Raw genomic sequence first — 14,702 nt, forward strand, 5'->3', positions numbered from 1 at the left:
GGGGCCAATTCCTTGGAAGTCAATTTATGGTGTCCGAAAAACGACGGTGGATTAAATACGGAAGACGACGTTGTAGGGCAGCCCTTGAGAGTTGAGACAGAAACCAAGACGTGCAGTGCAGAGGCCCATGTGTCACCTCCCCCACCTCTGTGCGCGTCTGTGAAAACTATACTTGGGGTGTGCCTCCGCCACAAACTCGAAAGGCCGAAACCCCTTTTGGGTTGGGCCTTCGTACGCGTACTCTCTGCACTTGCTCGTGCACCAACCTCTTGTTTGCTTGCTTCACAAGAGAATGAACTTCACCCCATAATTCTAAATTTTCGGGTTTGATTTTCTCTGTTTACTGTTTAATAATTAATCGTCCTTCTAATAAAATAACCGATGTACTGAATGTACACCCCATCGTCACCGTTTATTTTCTCAAGTTTTTTCATATTTTGGTCCTTGTAAGGATATAAACAAATGGGGCTTGGTTGGATTAGTCTCACCAAGTGAGACAAACGATGACATGCTTCAGTAAATTAATCAAATTCCATTACAATGACAGTCAGGGTCCTCATAATGGATGGGTTGTGAGTTGGCTTAGCTGGCAAATAGGAGCACAATGTGTATACAGATTTTAGACCATAGGATTGATGGGTCAAAGTCAAACCCCACGAATTAGACAAATCTGGGCCATCCATCTGATTGATTGGGAGCTCCCATTGGTAAGCCATCAAAAGGCGGTGCCGGTGTGGAAATGGGCCAGATACCACAGGGGACAAGATGAAGATGGGTACAGTCTGAACTTGATTAAATATAATAGTTGTTGATTATATTAATCAAGACTCGCAAGTTGAAGAACTTGCTAGTTGCTATCAGGACACCTAAACCAGATCTAAACATCTTTATTTTATTGGCTTCTTTTTGTACACTGTCTGTTGATATGTGGCATAAAACAAAAATGGAGTTCATAATTAAGGATGTGGAGTCTGTATCAAGTTAAAGGATGGATTAATGTGAGAAGTAAGTAATAATTTTGGTGAATGAGAAGCTTTGAGTTTGACATTTATATAATATATACAGTACTACTCAAATCAAATGCAGAAAGAGAGAGAAACCCACAACCACGAGGGAGAGAAACAAGCCAAAACCCTGAAGAAAGCTCCAAATTAAAGGAACCCACCACTTGGTCACCATCACTGAGGTCACAGATCAACAACCACCTTCCTTTTGTTAAGGATTAGCTTTGAAAACAAGGTTCACTTGAGTTGTAGGGAAGAAGAAACACAGAAAGGAAATGGAAATAAAACCAGCCTTAACTACTTTATGTCAAAATACGTACGAGTATGTACACATAACAAGTTAAAAAGCCTTTGATGTGTAAATAACAAGATGTTGGGAGAGAAAGAGAGACATATAATACATACATTGATTGATAGAGATACACCAAGGGGATTTTGTACCAGTCAAGGTGGCAAAACCATGGGAAAAAATTGAGAGGACTGGCAAAAATTATCACCTTCTTCTCAAAGAATCTTTTTCTTTTCCTCCAAAAACTTTTGATCTTCCTTTACGGCTTGCTTAGCTCAGAACCTTCCTTTATGGTCATGTTGGCTCCAACTGCACCAAAGCTCGCATCCTCGGAGGCAATTGTTGCAGAGGAGTCGATGCCTGAACCTGCCTGGATTTCTTTGAACAATGCCATTACTTGTATCATTGTGGGTCGCCGCCATGCCCGATCATCCAAGCATGCACATGCAATTTTTAAGTGTTGCAGCAGCTCCATCTCCAAGCTGGGGTCCTCTTTAATGAGCTCAGGGTCGAAAACATCACTTATTTTTAGCTTGGCATGCTGCTTGACCCACCCCACTAGGTTGTTGTCACCAAAATCAGGGCAGTCTGTTGGCTGCTTACCTGTTAACAACTCCAGCAAGACAACTCCATAGCTATAAACATCACCTTTGGTAGAGCACCTAAAGCTTTGGTAGTATTCAGGTGGAACGTAGCCTGGGGTGCCTGCAAGTGTGCTGACACTCAGATGAGTGTCCATTGCACTCACCAGCCTTGCCATTCCAAAATCTGACACCCTAGCTTCCAAATTCTCATCAAGCAGGACATTGCTTGATTTCATATCCCTGTGAATTATATGAGGAATGCAATTGTGGTGAAGGAAAGCTAATCCCCTTGCAGCTCCAATGGCAATTTTCCTCCTTGCCGTCCAGTTCAGCTTGATTCCAGCCTTCTTACGATCATGTAGGACATCTTCTAGGCTGCCAAACTTCATGTATTCATAAACCAATAGCCGTTCTTCCCCGACCTTGCAGTAACCCAGGAGGGGGACAAGGTTCCGGTGCTTGATCTTGCCAATAGTCTCCATTTCAGCCATGAATTCTCGGTCCCCTTGTCCGCTAACATGGATTAGTTTCTTGATGGCCACAACTGTTCCATCCTTGAGTTGGGCTTTGTACACATCTCCAAAACCACCTGAGCCAATGAGGCTGTCATTGTGAAATCCATTTGTGGCTTCAAGAAGATCGGCAAATGTAAGCTTCCGAAGGGGCTTCTCAAAGGTAGCAAGATTTATGCTTAATGCTTCCCGAGCACCCGTTAACCTCCAGCTGGTATTTGCAGTTCCTGAGTGAGATCGGCTGTCGATGTAGCCGTCCAGTGTCATTTCCCTGTTCTTCCTCCTCTTCTTGATCTCAATGGCAACAATAATCAAAGCAAAGGTGCAGAAGAGGGAGAACAATAAGCCCATTGCCACACTCCCGGCAAGTGAGGCTTGCCTGCGGTGAGACTTTGGATGCTGAGATGATGCATTTGGGTCACTCTCTCCACAGCGCACATCAAGAGGATAGCCACACAGACTATTGTTCTGATATCTCCAAGGTGGAAAAGTCGCGAGCTGACCTGATTCAGGAATGGGTCCAGAGAGGTTGTTGTTGGACAAATCAATCTCAGAAAGCAGAGTAAGGCCAGATAAGGATGGAGGGATTGACCCATTGAGACTATTGTGAGAAAGATCAAGAATCCCAACATTCTTTAAGTTTCCCAGCTCTGTAGGGATGGGGCCAGAGAGATTGTTGTGACCCAGATTCAATACATAGAGATAATATATGTCCCCAATCTCCTTTGGAATACTACCCTCCAACATATTGTAGGATAGATCAAGAAATATTATGGAGCCATTGTTGTTGAACGTGTACTGGGTACTGCCGAAGTAGATTCTGGTAAAGTTGCACGACTGCCTGGTGGGGATTCTATTCAACCCATCCTGGCGGATCCCAGCATATTCGAGGAGGTTTCCAGCGCCACGGCACTGACTGCTTCCATCATTCTTCAGATACACATACCTCTTTCCCGTAATCAACCCTACAGCAATGTTGCCAGTTTGCTTAGCCAAGGTAGAGGGAATGGTTCCAGTCAACTTGTTGTCATTGAGATCCAACCATATCAAGCTCTTACAGTCCCCAAGTTCTGGAGGGATGCTACCAGAGAACGAGTTGTTTCCGAGTTTCAGGATTGCTAAATTACTCAACTGGCCAATCCACGCCGGGATTTCACCACTCAATTGATTGCTCGACAACGAGATCCAATTCAGAGAAGTACAGTTGCTTAAACCGGAAGGAATAGTACCAGTTAATCCATTATTGTCCAGGATCAGGTTTTCAAGCGTTTGGATGTACATAAGCTCCTGTGGTATCTCACCCTCGAGCTGATTCATCCACATTATCAGGTCACGGAGCTGAGACAGGGAACCCAAACTTGTAGGGATGACCCCGGTGAGGTAATTGAAGCTAAGATCGAGAGAAACCAGCTGAGAACAGTTACTGAGAGTTGCAGGAATAGTGCCTGTTAAGAGATTGTTCTGAAGATACAGCTCCTTTATGCTCTTATTGGGACCCTGGCACAGTCCCGGAGGAATTGGCTCAGAAAGATTATTAGAGCTTAGGTCGAACAAGTCCAAATTCGTAAGCGTTGACAACGAATCCGGCAAAGCACCAACAAAATTATTGTAAGATAGAATAAGCTTCTTCAAACTAGTCATCTTGAACAGGGTCTCGATTGGGAATTCACCAGATAAGTTGTTGTTGGAGAGATTAATGGTTTCCAATAAAGAACAAGAAGCCAAAGTGTTAGGAACCATACCAATCAAGTGGTTCGAGGAAAGATCAAGTTCGATAAGAGTTGGACAAAGGTCGGCCAGATGCAGAGGTATCCCTCCCTCGAGGTCGTTAGTGGAGAGGTAAAGATATTGCAAACTTCCGTCGGGGAAAGATGGGATTTTTCCCGAAAACTGGTTGCTGGATAGATTCAAGAAGTTCAGTTGCTGACACCCGGACAGCCCAACACCGATGTCGCCGGAAAATTTATTATCGGAGAGATCCAGATGCTGCAAAGCTACACAGGTGCCGAAAGAGGGTACAGACCCCGAGAAATTGTTGGTGGAGAGGTCGAGATACTGCAAACTCCGGCACTCGGATACCGGAATATTCCCGGCGATTTTGTTTGCCTCCAAAGACAAGTACTTGAGCTCGGCACAACCACCGGACAATAGCCATGAGACAACGTTTTGACCAGAAATACGATTAAAGGAGAGATCAAGGGACTGGAAACTGATCCGTGGACCACCGGAATCCTTCCCTCCATTCAAAGGACCCAACGAATTCCTCGAGAGGTTCAGAGATTTCAAGCTCGAGCACGAAGACAAACGCGAAATGTCCGAAACGGAACCAGACAAACCGTTCTCTGCCAGATCCAGCTCGCTCAACATCTCACTACACCGAGAACCCGAAGCCGACGAGAGGTTCCCGGTAAGATTCGTACGCTTCAGCACCAACGACTCCAAACGCTCCAAGCTCAAGAGAGTCGAAGCAACAGACTTAAAATCGGAGGCTAACGGGATAGAACTAAGATCGAGAGCTGAAACTCTGGAGTCCTTACATGTAACTCCGCTGAAACCGCAAGGATTCTGATTCCACTGCCAATTTTGGAGTAAGTTTGGATTTAAAAGCGTACCTTTGAACGAAAGCAACAATTGGGTATCTTTCAGACCACTATTAATGGCCGCCGGCGAGCCTCTCCCGGCGAGAAAAGCGACAGAGATGACTGCAACCAAGTACAAAAGCTTCTGCAACTCCATTGACTGAAACTGGAATATACACAGACTTCTCATCATAGTAGTTTCTCAGCTTTTCTAGGGTTTCAGTTCCGCCATTAGCGACCTTAGAGAGAAAGAGCTAGAGAGAGAGAAAGAGAGCGCAGAAGGCGCTCGAGAGAGTCAAAAGACGAGAGTAAGGAAGGAGAGGGGTTATTTATCGGGGATGGAGAGGGTGAGGGAGGAGAACACTGAGCACAGCTGTTGCTCACATGCCATGTGACCTCTCCTTCCCTCTCTCTCTCTCTCTCTCTCTCTCTCTAGATTTTGGCGTGCGTGATTAAGGATGGGTCGATCTCGATGAGAATATTTAATTAGTTAACTAAGATCTGATTAAAAATGGAGCTAATTTTAGTGGTAGTCGTTGTACTATAGTTGACTGTACGTGTGGCCCATTGACCATTGATCTGGGCCGTTAAATGACATTTTAACGATTAGTGATTGATGCCATGGTGGACCCTTTGTCTGTCCGTGACTGATGTACCTTTCATCCTCTATTAAATACGAAAGGTGAATGTTGCTATTTAAAATTACAGATATGCCCATGTTCCTCCCTTAATACGTTCCGAAATTTAATAGGGTAGCATGGTCATTAAGGACAGCAAGGGAGATTCTCCTTTTCATTTGTTGCGTCAGTTTTTTTACGATGGGCATTTGTTGCGTCAGTTTGCTGAACAGTATTTTCCTATTTCGTGTTATGGTGTCGTGGTCTTGTGGAGAGGGATCCGGTAATTTTAGGGAGGATGTTTTCGTCATTTGATGCGCGATTTGTCGTTATGCAGTTCGGTCCGATCGATAAGCAAGGAAGACGACTGACGATTGCCAGATGTTATTTGGTTAAAAGACTAAAATACCCCTACTTTTCAAATAAAAAAAAAAGAAATAATAAATAAATGTTTGGAGGTCCAACAGATGAACAGAGTATAAAATTGACAAAGCAAAAGGCCCTTTATCTGAATTTGAGTTTGATCCGGTTAAGGGTGATCATAAATGGATCGAATATGGATCCACCCCATCCAATTTGATTCCATTTAGATGCATATGCTTATACTTAAATTTTTATATTTTATTTATTAGTAAAGTTGTTTGAATGTTGTGTTTTTATCAATATTATTTTATTAATGATTAATATTATTAATCATTTTTAGTTCGTTTTATTAATAATATATAATAATTTGATCACTTTTCGTTATATTTTATTAGTGATATTTAATATCTGGTTGTAATCCAAATAAATCGTACTTAGAGGTATCTTATATCTTGTTGAAGACTGAAAGACCCAGAGTTAATCATCGAGGAGAAATCTTCTACACTCAAGTCAGATATAAAGGAAGAGAATAGAGGGAAAGGCAAAGCTTCACCAAGAAAAGTTAGTGAAGTGAATTATTAGCTTTGGTCAAGCACCCTCATCAGTTGAACCTTTCCATTTGGGCTCCCCCTCCTCGGTTTTTTTCCTAATTTGCCATTTGGCCATTCCATGTGTCACCTTTTGACTGGTGGGTGAAATGACCGTTGCATCATATCTCATTCAATTCCACCCAATTACAGCCGTATCAAAAGGTTTTCTTTCTAATACCTCCAAATTAAGGTATGATACTTTATTTTCCTTGCATTTGATCCTCTTCTAAATGGGGTAAAATACAGTTGTCAATAGGTCAGGTTGGTTTGGGACATGGTGGACTATCCCTGAACCAATTATTTTAAGCAGTTCTACGAGTGGACACCAATTATTAACCGGATAAGACATGATAATACTTGAGTTATATGACATCCATGATAATAATAAGGGTCATTTATTAAAGCAGGTCCTATAGTTTATTTATTTATTTATTTAATGGACATTCTCTTAGATGAAAGTGAAAATGACATTTTTGACCTTAATGCCCATTTGAATAAGTTTAATCAAAAGAAAATAAAAGTGAAATTTGTATTTTCTTTTATCCCTAGAAGACATGAGCAACCGCATTGTTTCAAGGATCAAAAGTATTGGCATAAGTATTGTATTTGACAACTCAGATACATATGCATATATATATATATAGATAGATAGATAGATAGATAGATAGATAGATAGATAGATAGATATGGATACACTTTAAAAATGCATAGATACAAATAAATGATATAAAGATATTTGGATAAATTAGAAAATGCATAAAAATCACATAAATATATTAATAATATTAAATCTAAAACTGAATTAACTATGAATAAGGTATAATGCATGAGAAATGTACACTTTAATAGGTTATATGAAGAGAAACATTACACTCAACAATATTGGAACTCTGAAAGATGTACATATAAATACAATAATTATCACTCTATTTCAAATTTTATAATTATAGTTTTTATTTTTTTTTTGAAAATTTATTTATTTAGAATGTTTATATAAATATCAATTCTATTTTTTCAAATAATAGATATATTTTTTATTTTAACATGCAATTTATATGTAAAACAAAATATATAAATCTTTTAAGGTAAATAAAATAAATTAATTCTATTTAATATTTAGCTTTTATTAATTTTTGGGGGAAAATTAAATCTTAAAGCAAGGTTTAAATATGTCATCAAATCAGGGTTTGGTATGCCTCCGTATTTGTGCTTATTAGACTGTATCCACCTATGCATTTATTTTTTCAAATAATAGATACCTTTCTATTTTTAACATATAATTTATATGTAAAACAAAACATATGAATCATTTAAGGTAAATAAAATAAATTAATTCTATTTAATTTTTAGCTTTTATTAATGGTTTGGGGAAAATTAAATCTTGAAGCAAGGTTTGAATATGTCATCAAATTAGGGTTTGATACACCTCCTTATCAGTGCTTATCAGACCGTATCGACCTATGCAGCGTGATACACACCAATACATTGGCATATCATGTCAATATGGATGATTAAACAAGATACACATAGACTTGTAGTGTACCTCGTGCTTGTAGGCATGGATATAGATATGATACACCCTCAATTAACCTTTTTGACTCTATTTAATCAATTTTGTTTTTTGGTACTAAGAAGTGTTATGGATGCTTTTGAAATAAACAACTATGGACTTGTCCTTTGAAAAATTTCTAAGTAATCATGCAACTATTTTTGGATGGCAAGACAAACAATTATTAATTAAAGGGTGATTAAGTAAATAGGTTGCAAATTACAAGGGTGTTTTAGTAAAACAAAAACCATAAAATAGGCTTAAATAAATCCATGAATTTATAGGGGTGTTCTAGTAAATGTCCCTAATAAAATTAGAAATATTTTAATTTTTTAAGCAAAATTACTAGGGGTACAGCTTGGGTAGGGCTAGCCTGAACCTGAATCAACCCAACCCGAAATTTTATATAGACTAGGTTTAGACTTTTGATCTTCAGGTTATGGCCCAAGAAATCGAGTTTTTTTTTTTTTTTTTCCAGGTTGGATCTGGGCCTAACCCTTAGGTAACCCAAACCCAACTATACACATTTATACATATATTCATATTTACCTATATACATACATATAATACATATTTACATAAATGTATATATATATATAATTTTAAAACGGATTCATTAAACAATCCAAGCATGTTTTTAGGTCAAGCTCAACACAAATGCAACAAATTATAATATAAACTGGACTCGAATTGAAAAAAATTAAATTTAACATCGGACTCAGGCCTTAAGCCAAATTTTAAGATTGGATTTGGATTGACCATAAATCCGACCCAATCCCGCCTGACTTGCACCCCTATTACTTATATATTATATATGAAATTTATAAAATGCAATAAAAATTACAGGAAGAAAAAGGAGATTGTCTTATAATTATTAACCATATATATTCGGTTCGGGCCTTAACCGGTTGAAAGAGCAATAACCATTCCTGACCATCTGCAGTCTCCGCGCTCAGAGATTGTCTGAGAGTACCAAAGTTGGTGTTATTGCTGACGATCTTATTAGCGTGGGCCCACGCGGATATTATTATCCACTTCCCAAAAGCCTCGATCCCACCTCCCATCAGTTTCCAAGTAAACAAATGGCACTGAAAATTTGGGGGGAGGGGAGATATGATGCCGTAGGCAATAGACAATCGAAAAATCAAAAATCAAACAAAGAAAATTCCACAAACTGCAATCGGCACGTGCTTTAAATTTGTCCAATCCAATGACGTGGCGGGTCTTACACGTAGAGTAAGCTGATTGGCAAAATCATTCGCTTTGACCATTTAGGGCACCGACAGCCTTTCCAAGCTGTCACTGTTAGCGCTCGGCTCTACCACCAACTCACTCCCCACCAAAAACCAAAATTGTTATTAGCGGAAAAAGATTACACGAGGGAGTGGGGATCTTCTTTACGCTAACATGCACACGCACGCACGTTGTAATCAACGTCATAAAAGGGGAGGGGGAGGGGGGAAAAGAATGAAAGCAGGAAAAAGGAACATCACACGTGCACCCACACGCTCGCACAATTATTGGAAAGAGGGAAAGAGATATCAGAGAACAGGACCCGTGGGCCCCACCTCCTCATTTCTTAAAACGTGGGGCAGTTTCACGCAACAGCGGAATGAGACGTGTGTTTTGCATATTGCAATGCCGTTCTTCCTCTGGCCCTCTGGACTCGGGAGTCAGGACTCAGGATGTTTCCTTGCTTTTGGGTCCTTTTCTTGGTTTCTTATAAACTTGCCACGTGTCTTATAACTACAGAGTCGAAACTATTGGCTGGGGTCCATACAAGACAAGGTCATCTCAGATGCGTATTAACCGTCTGATTAATTTATTATCGGTGGCTCCCCATCCTCTAGCTGCCGGAGGGACAATTGACAAGATTTGAAAGACCATTTTTATTTGGGCTTGGCAGTAGCTTCAAATCGAGATAGGGCTGGAAATGGATCGAATTATATCCATCGTCGGATATAGGTAGATGTGAATTTTATTGATTTATATCTGAATTCAAATCCGATCTTATTCAATGGATTTATGTATTGATTGAAATTGAATTCAAATTACAACCAGTCAACCATAAATGTAAGGCTGTGTGATTAAATGATACGTTGCAGTTGATATTTTTAATATTGTTGAAGCCTTGTTGGTAGGGTGTCAATGGATCGGTTATTTTGTGTTGGATCCCGCTTAAATCTAAATTAATTTGGAAGGATTGGACGGAACAATAAGAAATATTTCATCGAACTAATTCAAATTTAATGGTTCAATGTATTTATTGAATCGGATTGAACCTGATCCATCCGTAATCAATTTATATTGGACTGGGTTGGATTGAGTCAATATATAGTCCATTATAAGATAAGAATATAGGTGTTAATGGATAAGGTTGGGTTTGGAACCAATATAAATGAAAATAAATTTGAACAGATTAGACGGTCCAGACATTGAATTGGACCGACTCAAAATGGTCCAAAATATTCATTGGATTGGATTGGACCTAGTCCATTTGTAATGAACTCACTCACATTGGACTGGATCGGTCAAATCCAGTCCAATTGACACCCTTACTTGTTGGTAAACATAATTTAACTTTAGTTTAATGTGATTATTTTTTTTTTTCTTTTTTTGATAAACATAATTAATTAAAATTTTGATTTAACACATTACAAATATTCATTAATATATAATAGCTAGACTCCATAAATAGTATTAATAAATTAAACAAAAAAAAATATTTTAATATTGTATTACTTATATAAAACTTAGTAGGCCTATGTTTGGATAAAGGTGAATCTATATTCAATCCAAATCATAAACAGATGGAATTCAGATTACCCTCAGTATTATCAAACTTGAGTTCTGACAAACGGAGTCCTAGAGAGACTAGCAGGAGGTAAGGGTGCTCACGATTCAGTTAATTAAACCGTAAACCTTTCTTATAAATCGAATCAGCCGGTTGGTTAACCAAAACCGAACCAACTGATTTGATTCTTCTGTTTTTTATTATGAACACCCCTACAAATTACAAACTAGAGGAGAGGAGGAGAGAGGATAAGAATTAAGAAAGGGAATGCAGAGGATAAGAGTGGGGCGGAGACATAACAAATTACAACTCACAGCATTAATGGTTTGCTTTCAGTGAGAGGGTCAGTGGGACTCCATCGGGTCCCGCGCGCTGTTTTTGGTGTTGTCATTTCGTCCAGGTACAAAGCGGACGGAAATGCCAAGTGTGAACCCAAGTAAAATCAGGTTCAGAGAGAGTCGTGTTGGTTTAGAAATAGAGGTTAGACTCTTAACAAAATAATAAACAACGATGTTGTGTTTCAAAAAGAATTCGAATAAATCGGTTCCGCTTTGTCACGTGTCACTTTTAGAATTTAAAGCTATGATCCTCATCTGAATCTTCAAGTGGGTCCACATGATCTGAGGAACCATCCGTTTCATCCTAACCCTCTACTCATTGCAACTTTCAGTTTCCTTTTGTGGAGGTATTTAAGCCTTTTCCATGAATACCCTCAGCTTATACCCAAAAATATTCAAAGCGAATTTTTAGGACAGCTGTGTCTACCCGATTCGGTCCCAAACAATACCATCTGATTGGTTATCACTTTTATGATGACCGTTGATTAGTTACAAGAAAAACTTTCATGGGATGGTGAGGATTGTAACGCGTTGGTATGCCCGTAATTGGGTGTGGGGTGATGGTTTTGATTGTCAATTGCCAACCATCTTGTATAGGGAAATATTGTCAATGTATAGCTAGCTGGATGCAATGTTTAGAGTGAGGGCCTTTTAGCCTGAAATAATGAGGTGCCAATCATAGATAACCTAACAAGGCATCATATTTCTGTACAGTTTGCTGGGCCTTCTTATCAATCCTGAACCACCCATATCCATAGCCTAAACTAAAGGCACAAGCCAAGGAAAATTATCAAAAAAAGCAAGTAGGCCACCCTGTTACCAATTGATTCAGATTAAATCTAGATTGAGTCAAGGGCCAAAAATTTAAGGGAGAATAATGGTTCAGCCCAGGGTTAGAATTTTTAGGTTCAAAGTATAGTTGAGGTAGGTGTCAGTTTGGAATTGATGTTAATTTACGGATGATGGGTATTGATGTATAGAATGAGAGGTTTTTGACATTTTGAATGTTTATAGGTCTGCATTGAAATTTAGAAATCTGAATTAGGCCTGTCCGTACTTTTCCAAAAATTTAATGGGTTTGAAGACATTAATAGTTACAACTCATTTGGCCCATAACAATTTATTGTTTTCCCTTGACCCATTACATCAAATGTATGGTCTGACAATCCACACCAAGCTGTTCTTTGAACCATGAACTTTAATATTTTATTTTACTGCTCATACTTAATTTTTATGTGGAACAGTCTAGATTCTTGATTTTAATTATTTTGTTACACCGGACCGGGCTCCCCCAGTCTCAACAAAAACAGACATGGGTTGGGCCTAGCCCAGCCCAAATAACAACTAGGTAATGAAGCAAGAAGTTAATTCCTAGGTGCTGTTTGGAACTAATGTCATTTTCTGAGAGGTGTTTTCTCAGAAAACAGTGTTGTATAGACATACTGTTTTCTTAGAAAATGTTCTTTTTTTCAGACTTCCTATTCAGTACCATTGCTGTTACTGACATAGGCGTTTTCAATGCTATGTCAGCATACTGTTGCTAGCAACAGTAGAAAAAATCGGAACACGGTAAAAAGAGCATTTTTCTCAGACCACACCTTTTCCGATTTCGAAGGCATGGTCTGAGAAAATGTTTTCTTTTTTGGAAAAATGGCTAACCAAACATCAGGCATTTTCTGGAAAAAAACGAACTTCAAACGTGGCACTGATGTGGAACCATTTTTTGAAGAAACAGCATTCATGCCAAACACCCACCTGACCCTAGAAAGGTAGTGTTGCAGAATATTTGTTGGCAATTGGGTAATGGGTCCCAAATCTTAGTTGACACCTTGATTATCCAAATTTACTCAAGTTATTGCCCCAACACCTCTGCTTGTTCTGAGCTCAGAGCCTTCATCTCTCACTGGTGAGACTACAGTAGAGAAACTAAGATACTTAAAGCAAATAGGTTCCATCATCTCAACATCATTTTCTGGGCTACAGAGAGGCACCGAGAATATAGAAGGGAAACGTCAAGCACCCTCTGTCTCTGGCATTAGATCCTCATTCTTCAACAAGCATTATTCCAATATGAGACTTGAGAGAATGGCATGGTTGGAAGTCACACGTCTGCTTTCCCAATTCCAGCTCTGATTCTGAATGACCCAGAAGAAAGCAGAATACAGCCATCAAGGAGAGAACTATACCAAATAGGGGTGTGGCCCAACCGATAAAGGTGGCTTGAATATTTGATGCAACTCTCAAATTCATACTCTTAATGCAGGAGAAGGTGACCCAACTGATCAGTTTTTTTTTTTTAAATATTCTTTTCCCCATCAAATGGAAGAAAACCCGACAAAAGTAAATCGGTGAATGAGAGCTGAATTCGTTTGCAACTAGGCATGAACCAGTCTGGCCCACCAAATCTGAATTATTGCAAAATGGAACCCAAAAACAAGATCGTACATGAATTTGGCTTGAAATGTAATGGTTTTGAGCACAACTTTCACTTTTGAAATGTTCAAGATTCTCGAAATTTCTTTATCTTTCAAAATGGTCCATCAAAAGAAAGTCAAAACCAAATCCGAATTATTGCAAAATGGAACCCAAAACCGAGTTCGTACGTGAATTCGGCTTGAAATGAAATTATAGAATTTAAAAGTTCTGTTCCTGCTCAAGTTCAATGGAAATCTTGTAGGGTTTTGAGCACAACTTTCACTTTTCACTTTTGAAATGTTTAAGATTCTCGGAATTCTTGATATTTCATATTGTTCCATCAAAAGAAAGTCAAAAAGCGTATATTTGGACCCTTTTTCTTTTCTTTCCCTTCCTTTTATTTTTGGTGGAAATTCTCTGGTTACTGTTTGCAAACATTTGTTTTGACTTTTGAGCCTTTCCCAGATCTCTGTAGTTTCTTTTTACAGCTACTACTTACTAGGGCCACATGTCATGAATGAGGTTTCAAGTTTCAACCTATGAATGCAAAATGGCATCCTCCATTGCAGAGTTTGGGAAACTACAGGCCGTGACCTTCACCTTGCTCATGAGCATCTCTCATGAGAAATTTCTACTGTTGGCAATGCTAATTTATGAGAAGTGAAACCAATAAGCATATAGTACTTATGCTGGACGTGACGGAAAACCCACATTGATCAGAGATACTCAGAAGCCACACAGATAAGTTACAAAACCAATGGCCAATGGGCCTTTTATAGGGTGATGACAGTGACCTTAATGACCATCCAAGAGTTCTGAAATATCCCAGTGGTTAAAACAAACTGATGAATATTTTGAAGCAGTGGCAAAATCTGAGAGGCGGCCCACAAGCTGGACTCACTGTTTGACATGTGCACCAGTGTACTGAACTTTATTGGCATTAACTCCATTGTCACATTTGAGTAATATTTCAGCATCTTTGCATCAATTACTGTCTGTCTGGCTTTCTCAGGCAGGACGACAATGAGTGGCAACTAGCGACTAGCAATACACAGAAGCTGCAGAGAC

The 14,702-nt window shown here is 39.1% G+C and overlaps 1 protein-coding gene across 1 annotated transcript; it reads right to left on the bottom strand.

Moving 5' to 3' along the window:
* Positions 1-1,280: 1,280 nt before the first annotated feature.
* LOC104599961 (systemin receptor SR160) lies at positions 1,281-5,417 on the bottom strand. The gene has a single exon (XM_010262719.3). It carries the CDS (start codon positions 5,159-5,161, stop codon positions 1,553-1,555), a length of 3,609 nt encoding a protein of 1,202 aa, XP_010261021.1. The 5' UTR covers positions 5,162-5,417; the 3' UTR covers positions 1,281-1,552.
* Positions 5,418-14,702: the final 9,285 nt, after the last annotated feature.

The sequence above is a fragment of the Nelumbo nucifera genome, chromosome 5 (genome assembly GCF_055504915.1).
Source record: "Nelumbo nucifera cultivar China Antique chromosome 5, China Antique-T2T, whole genome shotgun sequence".
Taxonomy (NCBI): Eukaryota; Viridiplantae; Streptophyta; class Magnoliopsida; order Proteales; family Nelumbonaceae; genus Nelumbo; species Nelumbo nucifera.